Source organism: Mauremys mutica, chromosome 22 (assembly GCF_020497125.1).
Source record: "Mauremys mutica isolate MM-2020 ecotype Southern chromosome 22, ASM2049712v1, whole genome shotgun sequence".
In the NCBI taxonomy this organism is placed as follows: domain Eukaryota; kingdom Metazoa; phylum Chordata; order Testudines; family Geoemydidae; genus Mauremys; species Mauremys mutica.
In genome coordinates, this window is record NC_059093.1 from 4,910,172 (window position 1) to 4,929,320 (window position 19,149).

At 45.1% G+C, this 19,149-nt stretch overlaps 1 protein-coding gene and 1 long non-coding RNA gene across 2 annotated transcripts in view; one reads left to right on the forward strand and one right to left on the reverse strand.

The window, feature by feature from the left end:
• Positions 1–2,044, forward strand: part of DRD2 (dopamine receptor D2) — a 64,648-nt gene extending 62,604 nt beyond the window's left edge. Inside the window, exons 7-8 of the mRNA XM_044997206.1 lie at positions 233–566; positions 1,346–2,044. Coding sequence (XP_044853141.1) covers positions 233–566; positions 1,346–1,539 — 528 coding nt within the window. The 3' untranslated portion in view covers positions 1,540–2,044. The remainder of the gene's footprint in view (positions 1–232; positions 567–1,345) is intronic.
• The window catches only part of LOC123354853, a 103,493-nt gene that overhangs the window by 60,121 nt on the left and 24,223 nt on the right, over positions 1–19,149 (reverse strand). The gene's annotated exons all lie outside the window — the stretch shown is intronic.

Sequence of the window (19,149 nt, forward strand, 5' to 3'; positions counted from 1 at the left end):
TCTTGTCCTATCACCCCAACCTTCCCAAAGGCATTCTCCCCTCTCTGCCTCCCACGCAGCCAATGTATAGACCTTCCCCTGACCATCTCTTCAAAGGAGGAGATGAAGAGATTAACCTCAGTTCAACTCCCCAAGTAGTACCCCTGCTCCCTTCACAGAAGACAGTATCACTCCTTTGCCCCAATTACATATTTATCTATCTTTATGTTGTGGGGGGTTGATCCTTGTCCAGGAGGCAGTGAATCACATGGAGGAGATGGAGATGGTGTCCAGTACCAGCCCCCCTGAAAAAACCAAACACAAACCAGCCCTGCTGAGTAACCACCAATTGGTTATGCCAGCCACTTCCAACCAGTGCATCAATTCCACCCTGGATTTGCCCTTGGACAGCCCCACGAAAGCGGAGAAGAATGGGCATGCCCAAAACAACCCAAAGACGGCCAAGGTCTTTGAGATCCAGTCCATGCCCAACGGCAAGACACGGACTTCCCTCAAGACCCTGAGCAGGAGGAAACTCTCGCAGCAGAAGGAAAAGAAAGCCACCCAGATGCTAGCCATTGTGCTTGGTAAGAGCTCAATTTGGCCTCCTTTGTGGCCCATTGGCTTCCCAGGACTGGTCTTTTAATGGGAATGTCCAGTGCGGACTATTTTGTTTGTCACATAGGCAGAGAGAAGTGCATTTGCTGGTGGAACATGTGGGGAAACACAAGGAGCATAGTGGGCAATGCATGGAGGGAAGAAGGAAGTGTCAAATAAGGACAAAGATGCAAGGTGAAAGGGGGGGTGAGGATACTTTAAAGTGGTCTCAGGAGACAGATATTGTGTACTGAAGGAGAGGGCCTTATTGCAGGAAACACCCATGCAACCAGGCAGCATGCCACCAGTAGGAAGGCCAGCCAAGGTTCTCCCTCTCAGAGCAGCATAGGAGGACAACCACATCTAACTCAGGGTGTTGCCCAACTCTGGGGAATAATAGATGCTGATTGGCAATGGCTGGCAAGGGGCTTATATGATTTATAATGCATCCCAATTATATTCCAAATGGCAGGGAAGTCAGAAACAGGATTGAGAACTCTGAGGGCCAGATTCTCTGCTGGCATAACTGCTTTGAAGTCAATCAACTTACAACAGCTGAGAAAACATAGTGCTTAGATACTTAAGGGCCATGGCTTTAAAAATACGATAGCAAGACACAAGACCTACACCCCTGCAGGAAGCAACTTTCTTTTACCACCATAAGGGGCTTAATTGTTGGTTTTCAGAGAGTATTGAGCACCTGCACAAATCTTCTAGGGTTAAAATGACAATCAGTGCAATCAAACTCAATTATTTCCTTATTTCCCAGGTGTTTTCATCATATGCTGGCTCCCCTTTTTCATCACCCACATCCTGAACATGCATTGCAACTGCAACATTCCACCGGCGATGTACAGTGCCTTCACATGGCTCGGGTATGTCAACAGCGCCGTCAACCCAATTATTTACACCACCTTCAACATTGAGTTCCGCAAGGCCTTCATGAAGATCCTCCATTGCTAAATAAAGCCTCAGAGCAAGATGATGCCATGCACACACCACATACACACACACAGGCGAGTAGGAGTCATGAGGAAGCCTAGTGTTCTTATATAGGGCCATAGGCCCATGGTGTTAAGACAGTGCCATGCCTACACACCCTTATAGCTGGGACGTAATGGGTGGCTTCAAGAGGGATGCTCTCTCTTATTCTTAAGGTGATGTGGACTCCGAGATCAACCCAAAGGGCAGTTTTAAGAGGTACTCTCACACTGTGTTTGAAGATACAGAAGCAAAAACTAAGACACACTCATTTGATACCTGCCTGTGGCCAACTGACCTCCAGTGCATTAATTGTGGACATGAGCAGAGCCAGCGGTGGACAGTGATTGGTCACTGTGCTGGCTGCTCACATGTTAATGTCATTGATACAATTCTCACCAAAGACACCGACATCTTTTCTGCTTCGCAATAGGAGCCAGAAAGCCAGAGCTCACAGGAACTCCATGCAATGGCTTTGCCATCACCTCCAGCTGACCAGTCCAGTATCAAACGGCTGAAGCCTTCAGACAAAGACTTAGAGAAGTGCCAACTGGGCTAAGATGGTTCTGCCATCATACAAGATTTGATATCTACAGACATATGGATCCAGGGGAAGTGGGTGCAGGAGGAGAATGGAAACCTGTATCACATATGGTGTCATAACACAAATGTAAATATGAATAAATAGGATGAATTGAACAGAAGCCCAAGCCAAAAAAAACATAAATAAAGAGAAAAAAATAAATAAATGACACCTTGTCTTGCATGGTACGTGCGTGCTATGATTCAAAGGGTACCCATCATCACCATTCAAAGCCATGTCCACCTGCCAGGATTTTCATCTCCAAGTTACAAGTTATTGTACAAAGTTAGCTGCAGTGTGATGATGTCATTCATACAGTGGCACAAGGATACGGTGAAAGAGAAGGCCCCTGGAGCCATGTCCATCCCTGGTATAACTCCAGTGAAGTCATCAGAGTTAGACCTCCAGGCTGAATTTGGCCCCTGTAGCATGGGTTTAACCAAACAGGGAGGGAAGCTACTTTTCATTGGCCATCCTGGCTTCCTCCTTCCCTTACGACTCTGCATTGAGGCAGAGTTGTGTATTAGGTTCTAAGTCTCAGCCATCACTCTAAAGAACAATAACTTCACTATAAGTAAGATCTTAAGCTACTGACTCACACTGATGAGCAGTTGTTGCTTTCATGAACAATCCCATTGTCTTCAGAGGAACTACTCCTGAGAGTAACCATTCACTACCGTGAGTGAAGGGCCTCTGCAATCTGACCTTGGTGGGTTTAGGAGGGAAACTGAAAGGTTCTGAAAGAGTCTCTAGCTACACATGCTCCCAGGTTCAGTGTGGACCCTGGTCTGGAAAATGAGAGATTTCCCCCCCTCTTTGTTTCCAGCACCTCCCCAACCCCCTTGTCTCTGTGCTTCATGGTTTAACCACTTGAGAAGCCATCACCAACACCCTCTCACCAAGCTGACCCGGGGACTGCCAAATCCACCACACTCTCATTATTGTACCCAGCTAGCCATATATTTTGTAATATCTCTGTAAATAATATCCAGTAAAATGAATAAAATTCCATGGAAATGGGTCTGGCTGGAGTTTAATTCAGGATCAGGATAGTCTGGATTATTGCAATAGTCCACACACACATACAGACCCCTCCACACCCCAAATTAAAATCATCTGTCAATTTTTAAAGCTATTAAATGCCCTGTAGACAGAGATACAGGCTGGAACCTCACACAGCTTCTGACTTCAGCAGAGGGGGAGGGGGAGCCTCCTGCAGGTGTGGAGAACAAATTGAATGCTGTTTCTGGTTTTATATAAAGAAAGAGAAAAGACGATCAAATCCACCATCTCAGGTGTAATTCCATCAGCTTCAATGTGATTAATTTGTCCTGGGCCTCTTAACTACAGTTCAACACACCACCTTCTTATTTGACTCATTCATTCTTTATGTACGGGTAATTCTCAAATTTTGCAGGTCAAGACCATTTCTTGTTGTAGGCCCTTTGCCATGAATTCCCCTTGGTTCTAGATCTATTTCCTCATGTTACCAATACACACATTTTCCTGTGCAAGCAGACTTACAATATATGTGCTTCCTGTATTGTTAAATAAAGCAGGGGGTTGAGGGAGCATGATCCCAGCATGGAAACCACTGCTATATATGGTTACAGCATAGATTTCAAAGCTTATTTGAACATGATCTTTTGAGGTCTGTCAGCAGCTATAGATTTTAATGAAAAGGTGATCCCTCCGGCCATCCAAAGCTATTCTCAGCCCAGAGCAGCACACAGGAAGAGGAAAAGAACCCATGTCCCTAGCAGAGATGGGTCTTGAAGATGGAATCAGACTAGGGGGCACAGATGGAGCACTGGTTTATCCTGGCAACACTTTATTTACTTCCCACCAATCAGGTGTTACTTGATGCTGCCCGAGCAAAATGTTGCAACCAAATAGGTCATGACTAATTGCTCCTCAGTGCTAGTGTGACAACACACAGCAATTAGGAGAGATTTTATACCGTTACATTAACAGGATTATGTGCAAGAGAAAAAAAAAAAGCGATGCTTACAAAAGCACAGGAAGTCATGAAATCCTTTTCTGATCAGGAAATTGGAAACGCTACCTCAAGAGATCTCAGGAGCAGGGTGCAGATATAGAAGGAAATTCTGTTCTTTTCTCCCCCAATCCTTCCATTTTTAACCAACTGAGTTAACCCAGTGGTGGGAATCAACGCAGCCTGATCTTAATGAAAAGACTGAAACAATAAAAAAAAAATCCAATGCATTTTGTGTAAAAAAAGCCTATCATTCGATTTCCCAACAATATTCGAACAAAGCAGGCAAGTGCCAAGCAAGCAAATAAAATATTGGCCATGCAGACCAACAAAGCAGAAAGAAATGTGTGAAAAGCTCCTTCATAACGTAAAAATATACCACCTTTGCTGATGATCTCCCTGGGTGACATTCACCTCTGTGCGGAGGGACAGGGCAAGGCCTATGCCTCATGTAAATCTTGAAAGGAAGTGGGACTTTAGTGTCAAAGCCTCATTCCACACAGCGGTCAATTTCACCCCATGTGAGATGTATCGCAAGGTGGACCTGAACCAGAGGCCTAGATTCACTCTGACAAACTGGATTCCAAATCCAGATTCAAACTTTGTGGCTCAAGCTACCTGGAATATTAATATTAAAGGAGAGAAGCCCTCGCGCCTGCGTGAAGCAGAGGAGCTGTTGTAACAGGCCCTTCTCTGATCTTTGTACCTGTACATCTCCAAGGTGACAAGCTCCTGCACCCTTTCCTCCTGAAATAGGTCAGCAACAGGCCAGCTCTCCATTCACTCCAGTGACCCTTCACGCCATTCTCTTCTAAAACCCTCAATTCTAAACTGCCCGGCAAGACTACCTGCAACCCTGATGCCTGACAACTAAGACAAGTTGTTGCTGTGCCATGGCTAAGCTGGTGCTCTGTGATTGGTTGAGGTTGGTGCTTGCATTCCAACTGCTTTGGGACAGTTGCTCTGCCACTAAGCACCACCATTGATTTTCACACAAAATCCCCATATGTTGTGGGGAGGGGAGGGGGAATTATAGCACTTTACAAATATGACAATCTTCACAACCATCAAACTTATTCTTTCCATTTTACAGAGGATAAATTCAAAAACAAGGTGGAGAACATCTTTTGTTTTGTGTTCATACTGCATCCTGCACCAGAGGGTCTTAGTCCATGACTAAGGCCCCTAGATGGTACAGCAATACAAATAAATAAGAAGAAAAGTGAAGTAGTTTTTCCAAATGTATGGACAGAATCAGCGTCAGCAGCAGGATTAGAATTCGAGACTTCCTGGTCCCTATTGCTGGCCTCAGCCTTGTAGACAAGATGACCATGTCCTTTAAATCATGTCTAAAATATTTTGCTTTCCTGGGACTGTGGAAATGTGTGTGTGTGCTGCTGGTGGTGAAGGCAATGAGATTTGTTTCACATCGCTCAAACAAGAAGATTTGATTTCTTCCTTACTGAGAGGCAGGGATTGTTGAAGGTGAATTCAAGCCAGGAGAAACTGTAATGGTCCTTGTTATGGTCACATTTATGGTTCCTTATTAATGAGCAAAAGCTCAAGTCTGTTTAATGAGAATCCTTGGTCCTGCCTTTCTCCCTCTTTGTTAACAGTTCACTGAAGGTCAGTGTGGTTTGCAATAGTTGAACATGTTATTATCTAGAAGCAGGTGTATCCTGCACGGTATTCTGTAGTCTCTCCACTGGTTTCCATTGCAATTATGATATTATCATTCTATTCCTCCTGATTAAAGAGCAAACTAATTACAATAGGTCCAACTGGATGATTTAATCACATAGAAGTTTCTTCAGTGATTTAAAAAAAAATCTCTGATGAAAATATCCTGAGAAACTGTCTCTCTTCCTAAAGGTTCAGGAATATACATTTGTTATGACTGGTACATAGACATTGGTCACTTTATAATTCCATATGACTGGCAAAGGCAAATTTGCACATTGACTGGTACACGAGCTACATGTGATGACATGTTTGTGTTGTTCTTTTAACCAGAAGATGCAGCACTTCCTGTTATTTATTGATTAGTACCAGCAGCACCACTCATTATATTGTGGTAGTGCCTAGGGACCCAAATCATGCATCAGGGACCCATCGAACATGTAACAAAAATACGATCCCTGCCCCTAAAGTGTTACTGTCTAATTCTAGCACTTCTCAGACTCACTCTCCTTCTCAGCCTACTCATCTTTTGTGGTTTTTCCCCTCCTCCATCTCACTGTGTCCAGAATTCTGTCTCTCTCCACTTCTACACTGAGTCCAGGTGCCTTGATACCATGGTGATGAGGGAGGATGGATAGATGCGCTCAAGTTTCTCCAGGCCCCTTCTCCTTTACAAAAAACCTGCAGGGGACAAGCTCAGATTAAATCAAAGAGGACTAGCCTTAACAGAAAGGCAGCCAACATTTGTCTAAGTTCTCCCTGAAACACAGCACCTGCTCTTCACAATGGACTTTTTATGTCTCTTTGTTGATTCTGTAAATTAAAGTGCTCAAGATAATAATCCACAGCCATTGGCTTAGTCACGACAACCTTTGCATGCATAAGCTGCGTAGAAAGTTGAAAAAAAATTAAAATCCTAACTTATAAAACAGAGTCAACCTGTTCCCAAAGGCTTATTGCCTTCAGCTAGGTTTGATGATGACAAACAATTTAGTGGCACCTACAAACTAATAATTTCTCTTTGACTGGAGAAAATAAATCTGAGCTGTCAGGGTACTCTGGCATTACAAACAATTTGCATGCTAAATACAATATTTTTAGCACAGGAATTTTTTAGCTTTTAACATGCCCCAAAGACTTAATTATGGACTTCACTCTGCTAAATGCACCTGAAGTAAAAATTCACACTAGTGGGAGTCGTTCTGCTGTCCATCTCCATCACTTGCTTGCTTTATGTAAAACTCAGCTCAAGGCAACACATTTAGCTGGCACAGCTTATGGTTTACTTAACACTGATATGAAATATTGCTTAGAACTGAGCTGTAGTAACCTGAGTCATAAGGGCATAATTCACCACCTACGTTCCCTCTGCTCCTGATGCTGATGGGACAATACATAGTGTAACCTTCATCATGCCGCCCTCCTCCTCCTCAAGGGCGTCTTCCTTTGCCACCTCTTCATCTATTATAATTATCATCATTCTAGAGCATCAGAGGTGCACCTGGTACTTTGCCCACACCTTTGTAGGGCTGAGATTTGCAAAGCTGCCTAATGAACTGGGATGCCCAAATCCCATTAAAATGAAGAGGAACTGAGTACCTAATTCCCCTAGGCAACTTTGAAAATCCCATGCTGGAAGACAAGGTCCTTGCACTGAAGATTATTAATTACATCTATTATTATATCACCCGAGAATCTCAGTCGAGACAAAGCAAGTACTTGTCCCCACACCGAGCTCAAATGCATGTTATTTAGCAATAGGAGGTGCAAGGTGAAGGTAAAACTCTCTGAAGGGTACCAGAGGTAGGAACTATAAGGAAGTCATGTATCCCGGTGGATAGGGCACCAGACTAGGCATCACAACACCTGGGTTTTATTCTTGGTTCTGCCAGTGATCTTGGGCAAGTCGTTTCATCTCTCCGTGCCTCAGTTTCCCCGCATGATATGCAGATAATGATCCCCCTTTGCAAAGCTCCTTGAGATCAGCAGATGAAAAGTGCTATTTAAGGGTTCAATCCTACTGCATGGACCACTGCAAAGGACCTCTGTTTCGGAAATAGGGATCTCTGTTGTGATTGGCTGGAGAGTGGTGTCACTGACTACACAGAAATTTCAGCAGGGGATGCTGGGAAGGGGAACTCTCAGAAACCTTCCCCTTCCATTCACCAAAGCAGCTGTCACTCACACTTCCCAATGGAGGAAAACAACTGTAAACGTTCAGCAAAAAAGGGAGTTGATTCAATAAAGTTAAATCAAAGTTGTTGCCAGATCTGCTTTTGTGTGTATGTGTTTACTGCTGCTTCATTTTTGTCTCTCAATCATTTCTCGATTCACCACCCACCTCACTGAAGTTACTTTAGGATCATTGGAAAATGTAGTGAAATACAAAGGGACAGTGAGGTTTCTCATCAATCAGGTTTCCTCCAGTCTCCTCCCATGGGCCTTCCCACAATTATCACATCCCTTCAAAGATGCAGAAGCTGCTGCGAAACTGCCCAGAGCACCCAAATAACAAGGGAATTGGAGGACTCTGACTGGAAACAAGGAAGATCAAGGCCAGAATGAGTTGAAGAGTTGCTACAGATGAACTGGAGACAGGTTATTACTGCAACACAAAAGCAAGTAGTGGCATGGTCCAGTCCTCCTTCAGACAGGATTGCCCTTGTCTGGAGTGGGAGCATTCTTCCCAGGAGCTAGTCTGACATTCAGCAAAGTTGCTGGATCATCTCCTGGAACACAGCAAACCAGGAAGCTCTGTGATCTCAGCCAATGAATGTTGCACAGCCCAAGAGGGCTTTGGGATCACTGGTTAGACTGGAAACCCCAGCGGTGCATCATGGGAAATATTGGAAAGCTTCCTCGCTTGAGACAATTCTCCACATACATCAGTTCTGCACGTTCTGTATTTCTTTCTCCCCAGGTTTGTTTGTGTCACTAGGGGCATTTGCATGGAGCCAGAACCTTTGTTTCAACCAGCTCCCTCGAGGGCTTAAGGTATGTCTATATGTGCAGTGCTGGAGCCTGTAGAATGAGGATGCTCTGTGCCAATGGGAGAGAGATCTCCCATCCGCATAAAAAAAACCCATACACAGTGATGGTGTCACCTCCCTACTTCTATCAATATTCCTCTGCTTATGTTTAAAACTCAGCCAAGCCCTTGCTCACAGTTCTATGCTCAGGATGATGTATTTATGCTCCACTTACAGCACATCTGTTCTTCACAGCTGTCTGTTACAACGTTCAATAGCTACGCAAAACTCAACGAAAGAGGGCAAGTTTAGATGGCATGAAGGTAAAATCACAACTTCTGCCATCACATGCAAGGCAGCTTCCAAGGATTTTTTTTTTTTGGTAGGTACAAAAAAGAAAATTCTAATCCCCGTTGCCAGGAAAGGAAACTATCAGCCTCCAAGAGTTAATGAACTAAAATTTTGGTTTGGTTTAATTAAAACTATTCAACCACTCAGGCCTTGTGATCTGTCCCTAGGAGAGAACCACATTCACTCATTATTTCCCTACAATACAATGATTAATCCCTGGTCTGAATGTGATGGTTTGACATCGTTAATGCTATTTACCTCCCAATTTGAAAAGTCAAAAGAGCTCCAACATCTGAAACTAAACCTGCTTGGAATCACATGTGAGAGCAAGGTGCCCCCTAGTGACTGCTAAGAAACCATTGGAATTGGTAGAGCTGAGATGCTGATGTTAAAGTCCTAGCAAGAATTGCCAGCTATACTCAGTCGCATCTGAGACCTGAGTAGCAATTTCTAATCCATCCAAACAGATGGAGCAGGAAATATTAACAAGTGGCACCACAGATTTACCAGATTTACTGCCAGATTTACGCTGTTCGCTCTCTTCAGTGGCTTTTAGTGCAAAAAGACATTTGTTTTCCAGCTCGGTCACCCATAGTGCTAACGTAAAGGTATTTTATGTAGCAGTAATGCAAGAAACCTACAGGCCTTCAGAATGTAAGACAGTTAGCTTACGTAGTTAGCCTCAGGCTTTGAGGCCTATGAGCCTTAGCGTAAGTGAGTAACAGTAACTCTGAGTTGTTGGGGAACTGAGAATATTAAGTTTAGGAGATTTTTATATAAAATGGTATCAGGTAACCGCAGGAATGTGAACTAATACCAGGTTTTGGATACTTAGGATAGGAATATCTTCAAGAGTACAACCACAAACTTGCTTTGGCAACAAATTGATGTATATGATAATAAGTTGAGGTCACTAATATACTAACTTATCAGATAAGAACACCCCAACATCATAGAGTGAGAAAGTTAGTTATGGACAAAGGAGGCTGGGCATCCATATGAATATCCATTCACCAGGCCCCATAATTGGCCAACCACCGTGTAGGCCTCAAGATCTTGACCCTCAGACTGGTTGAGCATGCCAGAGGCAGGGTAGGCCCCTCCTGAAGCACTGCCTGTCTCCCACCACTAGGTCTCCATGAGAAGGCTGTGAGTTTATGTAAGGGATGGAGCTGGACACAGTCTTAATTCTTCACTACAGCTATATTCCCATTTTGGTTGGAACATTTTACTAACGATGCTAATAAAAGTATTTAAAGCTTTGCTTTGCCCTCAGTGTGAATGTTGTCTCTGTGCTCACCGGCGTTCCCAACCAGATACTGAACTTACTTCTGTTGTGCCTGATTCTGGGACTAGAACCCTCTAAACCTCAGAATTTTAAATCAGCCACTAACTGGAAATTCTTAATGATCAGTCATCAATAACCACTCAACAAAGCAGGCAGCAGTGCTAAAGAATTTACAGATAAGAAGCAGGGATGGTTGGTCTGTTTTGAACTAAATGATTATTATGGTGGCACCCAGAGGCCCCAACTGAGATCAGGTCCCATTGTTCCAGGTGCTGTACATACAAACAATTAGAGACAGTCCCTGTCTTGAAGAGTTTACAATCGAAATCAGTGGTTCCCAACCTATTTACCATTGTGGGCTACACATGCAGCTGCGTGTGTGTTATGGCGGCCACATCCACACAATAGAGATATACTACCTGTATGGCCCTGAGGATGTCACATGAGCTACAGCTGTTTTCTGAGTGGGCCACAAGCAGTCCATGGGCTGAGACCCACTGGCCTAAATAGACAGGACAGCCAAAGGGTGGGACAAAGGAAGCATTATTAACCCAATTCTCCAGATGCGACACTTAGACAAAATGAGATGAAGAGGCTATAGATAAGAATATTCTCCACCAAGATGGAGCAGGAGTGGGGAGGGAAAGATGGAATGAATAAATATCATTAATGAAAAAATTAACAGGCCAGGAACTGAACCCTGCGTGACTTCTGCAGAAGCAAAGCAACACTTCGCAAACAGGGAGAATGTCACCATTTTATATACTCCTCCTGCCATGCTGGGCCCAGACCGAAAGCACAGAAGTGTGCCTACCCATGCTTGTCATTGCTTCACTACAGAGTGTGATCAGCTGTGTCCAAGGCTTTGATTAGGTTGTTAAGATTATGAATGTCACCTAAGTCGCAGCGGTAGGGCTTACGGCAGAGCTGTAAAATGGAAAAAGGGCTAGGAGCTGAGAGATTTCAAAGCTGCTGTATGTTAGTAGTAACCGCTGCTATTTTTAATGAAGCAGATACAAATATCTCAATGCACCTCGAAAAGAGCTGACAGCATGCTAAGGAGCTGTGAGTAGGGTGACCAGATGTCCCGATTTTACAGGAACAGTCCCAATATTTGGGGCTTTGTCTTATATAGGTGCCTATTTCCCCCCGCTGTCTGGATTTTTCACACTTGCTATCTGGTCACCCTAAGTGTTAACAGTTCATGTGGCAGCAGAATGCTTTCAAAAATAAAAATCATTGGCAGTCCAACAGCCAGCAGATTTATTGAGAACAGATCCACCAGGAAAGGTGATAAAGGGCCCTTTCTCGGCAGGGCATGAAACTCTGCAGTTTCCTTGTGTGACCTAATGCTCAGTGTGTGCTGTGTCCCCCTCGGTGCTCAGTCTACGGGGGCTGCACAGCTGTGGCAGTCCCTGGCTACAGCAGTTTGGCTGCAGAGACTTTCATCTATAGAGTACTCTTATTCAACCCCTGATCAGTCAGCCAAGATAGCTGCCATTCTACTTATTTCAGAGGAAGAGTTACCTGGTTTTAGGGTAATAACCTAGGTCCATGGTTTCACAGCCCCTATACCATCACCAGAGATTCCCTCCACCTCAGCCATCCCCTGCCAACGTCTCAGGGTTTCCCTCCATTTCAGGACTCAGGGCCCAACAAAACGTCCTCTCTTGGACCCAGACAAAGACCCCCCTGGAGAGGATGAGTTTCCGTTAGGCCACGTGTCCTGAGCCAGAGTAGGCCCAGAAGAGGCAAAGAGAGTCCTGCTCTGAGTCATGGGCTATTAGGGTGACCAGACGTCCCGATAAAATCGAGACTGTCCCAATTTTGAGGACTTTGTCCCACGTCACGAGCAGAGTACGGTTGGGACGCCATTTGTTTCCTGGTCTTCAGGGGCAATTTGGCAGAGAGTCCTTCAGTCGCAGGTGGTCTTCGGCGGTATTTCAGCAGCGGGTGCTTCTGTCTTTGGTGGCAAGGTTTATTACCCACCGCTGACATACCGCCAAAGACCATCTGCGACTGAAGGGCTCTTCGCTGAATTGCCACTGAACTCCCGGACAGGTGAGTGTAAAAACAACAACAAAAAGCACACCCCCTGTGGCAGTCTCGATATTTTCCCCTTAACATCTGGTCACTCTATGGGCTATTCCTCATCCTGGCGCCAGGGGATAAGAGAACTGCATGTATCTGAAGCTTGAGAGAAACTACTCTCCCCCTCTAGCCCAGCCCAAGCACAAACAGGTCCCAAGATTGCAGGGTAAGCTTTCCTCTTCTCATTCAATCTCCCCCAGCAAAGCAACTTCCATGGTGCCTTCCTCCCTCCCCGCTCATAACTGCTCCTTAACAAGCTGGAACTGATTGTGCTTCCATGCGACAGCATTTAACCCCTTCTTTGCCTACCCCACCACAGGAAGGTGGAGAGAAAGATTCAGACCCATGCCACCTTTGCACCTCCTGAATTCTAGATCCGGCCTTCTGTGTAAGTGAGAGGTGCCCTGGCAGGCATTCTACCTTATGACAGCTTCCCACAGCTGCCTCTGAGCCACGCTGCTGTCCAGAATAGCCAGAATACAAAATGCTGTGGCCAAACCTCTCTGCCCCCAGCATGCCCTATGCCAGGGGTATCAGGGAAGCGGAGATAAGGCTGCCTACGTTATCTTTACATTACCCTGAGAACCCCCCAGCAGAGGAGGATCAGCCACTTTCCAGACCCTTTATGCCATAACGTACAGTGCGGAACTGGGACTGTAGCACTGGATGGAATTCAGAAATAGTCCAGGCCCAAATCCTTGCCGTCTTTGTGCCAGCCTGCCCATCGTTTACCTGCAGCTACCCACTGCTCTATGCAAGATGCTGCAGGATTTCCCTTGGCTCATAATCAGAACCAACTGCGGAATCCCCGCAATGGAAGCGTGGGGACTCAAAGTTGACTTTTTAATAGTGTCCACTCTATGTGCAAAACTCAATGAAAGACAAGCACCCTCAGAAAGTTACCTGATAAATCACACTGGTTTGGCATAGGCCACCATGTAAAATATTTACCACTTTTTAGTTATTTGCAGACCTAACTTTAAGGCCCATAAACCCCCCCTTGTTGGGAGAAAATCAATTCATACTCTGACAGTGTGTGAATAAAATAAACACTTTGTCTTAACAATGGCTGATGCACGTTTAATAATGGAACTATAAAGCTGTACTGACTTCCACTTACAAGGCTCCACGTTAAGTGAGAAACCCCAGAAGTAAAATTTTACAGAGCAACTAATCTTGTCCTCACATGTACAAACACAAAAGAGGAGACAACCACCAAGGAAAACCACACCGACAATAACTGGGCAATTCTCATTAGCGTGTCAAACCACATCCTGACAAATTTGCCAGGCTCCAGAGAAAAGCACAAGAGTTGCAAGGTTATATATGGGATAGGGACTGTGAATATGGAGAAACTGACAAACATAGCTATTCCAGAATAACTATTCTGCTATAGCTATTCTGGAATAACTCCCTGATCTGGACACACTGTTCTGAAATAAAAGTGACTTTATTTTGGAATAATTACTTTGCTTTGCAAGACAAGCTTGCAAACAAGATGGAAGGACTCGGCTCTAAGGCCCAGGAGCATGAGGAAGTGGAAATTACGTCACCTTACACTAGAGCACGGGGAAGCAGGGGGTGTTGATATTTGCTGGGCTGAACTGACATGGGTGAACTTTGGAGATCAAGCTTGCGTCTTAAACTGGGAGCCACTGAATAGACCAGTGGTTCTCAAATTTTTGTATTGGTGACACTTTTGACACAGCAATCCTGTGAGTGTGACACTCCCTTATAAATTAAAAACACTTTTTATATTTAACACTATTATAAATGCTGGAGGCAAAGTGGGGTTTTGGGTAGAGGCTGACAGCTCACGACCCCCCATGTAAAAACATTCTGACCCCCTGCGGCGTCCTGACCCCCAGTTTGAGAACCCCTGGAATAAAAGGATGTTGCTGTGGTTGGCGAACTGTGCTCACAATCAGTCAAAAGTGCTGACGAAGACACAGTCTAGGATGTTTTGATCAGAAAGAAGCACTGCTGAATCTATGAAGAAGGGTAAGAAACCCAAATCAGTGAATACAGTGGGTAGGCAGAACAAAAGCAAAAGTGTTTGGAATTGTATTTCTGACTTGGTATCATTGAAGACCCACTGTGCACTCTGTCCTGGCGTCAATCTTGACACAAAGTACAGAGCAACAGAGAAGCAGGCCTTGTGGTGTTTATAAGCATTTGTGTCTACATGAGAAAGTTGCATTAATTTAACCTGAAGTGTGAATTTAAACAGTTCCAGTTAAGCCAGCAAATCCCTGTGTAGATTCTCTTATTTCAATTTACAAGTAGCTTTTCAAGTTTAGCTGGAATCATCCACATGTGTCAGTTATGGGGTGACTTTCTTACCAAATTAGTTAAATCAGTTCAACCCTTAGAGTGGACACAGTTATATTGGTATAAAGGTGCCCTGTATCAGTATAGCTTATTTCCCCTTCCCGGTGAGAACAGCTTACCAGTATGAGCACATTTATACCTATAGAATTCTGTCCACACTAAAGATATGTCTACTTTTGCTGGTAAAACTTGTGTCAGTCAGGGTGTGAAAAAACACATGCCAGACCGACAAAAGTGCCAGTGTAGACAGAGCTATGTCAGTGGACACTCTCCTGCCAGCATAGCTACCACCGCTTGTTGGAGGTGGTTTAATTATGTCGGCATAGAGCGGCTACACAGGAGACCTTACAGTGGCACAGCTGCAGTGGTACAGCTGTGCTAAGGTCCATCATGTAGACACGGCCTAAGCTGGTACAACACACTTGTGATTATCTTTTCAAAGCTGAGGAAAGCCTAACTGTTGGCTCAGAAAATTAGTGTTGATTTTCTCATTCCCGTTCCTCTGCCTCCTTCTTTTCAAAGCTGCTGAATGGCCCCTGCAGGATATCACTGGACTAGTGTAGGATCAGTGCATATATCGTGGTCCAGAATCATTCCCAAACTCAACTGCATTACACCTGTGAGGAACTTGGCCTCACTACTTTATTGCATTGGGCTAGACCTTATTCACAAGCCCCATGTTGATTTTAATGGGAACTTTGCCTGAGTAAGGACTGAGCAAATCTGAGTCAAGACCCATTGTTTTAAATTTGCATGGAAACCACAGCTTCTGGATTTATTTAGTCTCTGTTAGAAGGAGCATCAGGACAGATTCCCTGGGCCTGATTCCTCATTGTCCCGTTCCATGTGTCATCTTCTGCACACCGCTAAGCCCTAGTGTAAAATGAATAGCACTGATTTGGTGGCACTTGGCTTTCACTTTGCTGTGGTGTGATGACAGCACAGTGCTCAGAGCAGTGGACAATCAGTCCACCACAGCAACTTTTCACAGCAAAATCCCAAAATACAATCTGAGTTAAGAATAAAAATCGCTTTCATTTTCCAAGGAGGTGGGATTTTTCTCTCCTTTCTCCTGCGATGAAAATATTTTGGCTCCACTGCTATAACCAATGGCACTGAGTTTGCAACTGTAGGTCACTGTGGTATGAACCTGAAATGAGTTGAATTGATTGTTTTACTGGAAATAAAATCCAACATTGGGATGAACCAGGAACGCTGATAGCATCATGCTAAGCACAGAAATGGTGTCAGAAGCAAATTGTTCTAAATGGAGCTGATCAAAAAATGATGAAATTTGTTCACCCTCTTACCCCTCTTTTGGTTTAAATTCCAAATTTTGAAGGTTGGAATTTCCTTGAGGTGTGGAACATCTGATCAGTCAGAAAATGGGAAGAATCTGTGTCTATGGATGCATGTTGCGGGTTTCTGTTAAAAAGCGTGTGTGGGGCTTGGAGGGATTCATCTATGATCAGAGAACATATTTTATCTAGAAATATATCTACACTCTGTGACTTCTCCCCGTCCAGCTAACCTACCCATATTTGAAACCCACAGCTATATGTTAGATACAATCCATTGAAAAATATACATTAGGTACATGGATATGTGGTAAATCTGCACATATTTAAACAGGGCAGTGCATACAGACAACAACAAATGGAACACTACAAGCCAGAAACAGTAAGCCTTCCACCTCAACCCCAGTAAATTAGGAGTAACTTAATGAAGCCAATGGAGCTACACCATTGTGTGATAAGAATCAGGACTACTATTTAAAATTCTTTCACGTTAGGCGAGTTCCTTCATTTCATCTCCTCTTTCGTCTTAGCTGAACCTCCTGCTCTTATTGTCCGTGACAAAAGACCACAAAGGAAAATGAACAGCTGCAAAACTTTGGGATGGAACGGACTATGTAAAACACAGCCTTGTGCCTGCACTGCCGGATGCATCTCATTACTGTCTCTCACCATTATGTTTAATTATGTCCTTGTCTGGCATTTGGCTCTCTTGTCACTCTAGTTGGTGGACAATTATCTCCTCCTGACACCAAAGACACTTTGTATAGTTGTGCAAATTATGTCCTGCCACAAGAAAGGAAAGAAAGGGTTCTGGCACAACCTCACTCTGTCCTGGGGGGGTGGGCGTTGGGTTGGGGGTGGGGTGGAGAAGGGACAGAAAGACAGACAAACTGACCAACCAAGGGACAGACTGACCCTGGGGTTAAGGCACTGGGCTGGAACTCAGACTCTAGGTTCAATTCAGGGCCCTTCCACAGACTACCTACATGACCTTGAGAAAGTCATAATATTTCAGTGCCTCAGTTCCCAGTCTGTAAAATGGGGGCAATAATTCTGTCTTGTTTATTTAGACTTCAAGCTATTTGGGACGGTTTCAGTATGAGTTTATACTGCACCGCGCACACAATAAGACTGAGAACTCAAGTGAGGCAACTAGGTGTTACCATAATTCAAATGATAACAGTGGTAAGGAAAAGGGGAGGTGGAAGGATTGGGAGAGAGAAGGCTGGTGCAATAGGGAAAAAACGGTCAAGGAGAGAAGAGAAAAAAAGAACGAGTGCGGAATTTACATCAGGGCCTGGGCAGCCACCGGCATAGACCCAGAATATGGAGGACACAAAAGTGACTTAGAAATGAATCTACCCGGATGCCATTCCTGCCCAAAGCTCAGTGTAATCAAGAATCAGGCCCAGCTCCCATGTTACAGGTGGGAAAGGCATTGTGGCTGTACTGCTGTAATCTTCTCCAGCCACAGCCATGGGGAAGCTAATAAATGGCACTCAGTTGCTACGGCCCATGGACTCTAACCGGAACTGGAAGAATGAATTATTGTCATTTCCTCAAGAGGTGTTGCCGGCCCTGAGAGTCAACACTCCCCGAACGTGCATCGACCCAGACGACAGACAGAGGCTGAGAACTGCAGACCCTAGTGTTCCCGCTAATGAATCTCCCCAAGTCAGAGCCACTCTGTCACCCTCAGGGGCTCAGAGGCAAGTCGCCGACAGCAGTGTGTAAGCAGCACCAATGAAGCTGCAGTTGGAGCTTCAGTGACTACATTAACCTTGAGTCAGCCCAGGTCTCGTCACTGCTGCGGTGGGTCTGTCTAGTTCAAACGTTCGGTCTTTAAAGGGATTTGGAGATTCATCCAAAGCAGTTTGAAGGGACCTGTAGAGCTCCCTCTCTGGCCCTGGGGGTCACCGGGTCTTTGGGGTGGAAGGAGCAGGACTGACTAATTATTATTATTATTATCATCAGTGAAGGAATGGGTGATACTGGCTGCCCTGGGGGCTGAAGCTGTGCACGTACTTGCCCAGCAAGGACAGCTGATGGGCCAGTCCAAGTGTAAACCAGGTGCTACTGCAAACCTAGCTTTGGGGAATCCACTGTGCTATAAAGCAGCCGTGAGCCCCTTCTCCCGCCACTGACATGGACTCACCCTGGTGCAGAGCCACCAAAGGGAGGGTGCTGAGTGTGACCTAGTGGATATAGCACCAGAGTATTGCTCAGGTAGCTCTAACGTCCATTTCTGGTTCTGCCAGGTGACCTTGGGCAAGTCACTCCACCACTCTGTGCCTCAGTTTCTCCTTCTGTGCAATGGGGATAACAATACTGACCTCCTTTGTAAAGTGCTTTGAGATCCACTGAGGAATGGACTCTATAAGGGAGGGAGCCCAGCACATTCCTACATCGCAACTATTCCCCAGACTGCAGCAAAGCTCAGAGGGGTGACACAAGCCAGGGCAGCACAGCCCTCTGTCTCTGCAGTGGGGCAGGGACAAATTTAGCCCGACATAGCTCCCCATGGCAAATAGGCAGTGTTCATCTAGCGCATTAAACTGGCGCTTGCTCCTAACTGGGCTACGGTGGGCATCAGAGGCTTTCCCGGCGTAGGACTGCGGTGTATCATTTACCCAGAGCTGTGCTGGTAAGAGTCAAGAATGGAAAGTGCTTCCTGGTCCCTCTGCAATTCTTGCTGCAACCCCCATTGCTGTGAGTCACACACAACTAGTGTGTCTTTCTGCACTGCCCGAGTGCCTTTGTCATTCTCTGCCCTGCCAAGATCGGAAACTGGCCGAGATGAAGAAACACATCAAGGACACATCAAGGAACAGTACAAGCAAGAGTCTCCTGCAGCCTTCGTGGCTCAGGCCCTTTGCTGACGACAGTGCCGGCTGCAGCCAGAGACACTCGCATTCACGTTATTGGGAGTGGAGAAGAGGGAGTCTGAGAAACCTGTTCAAACCACAGCCCCTGCCCCAGCTTTAGGCCGCAATTTCTATGGAACA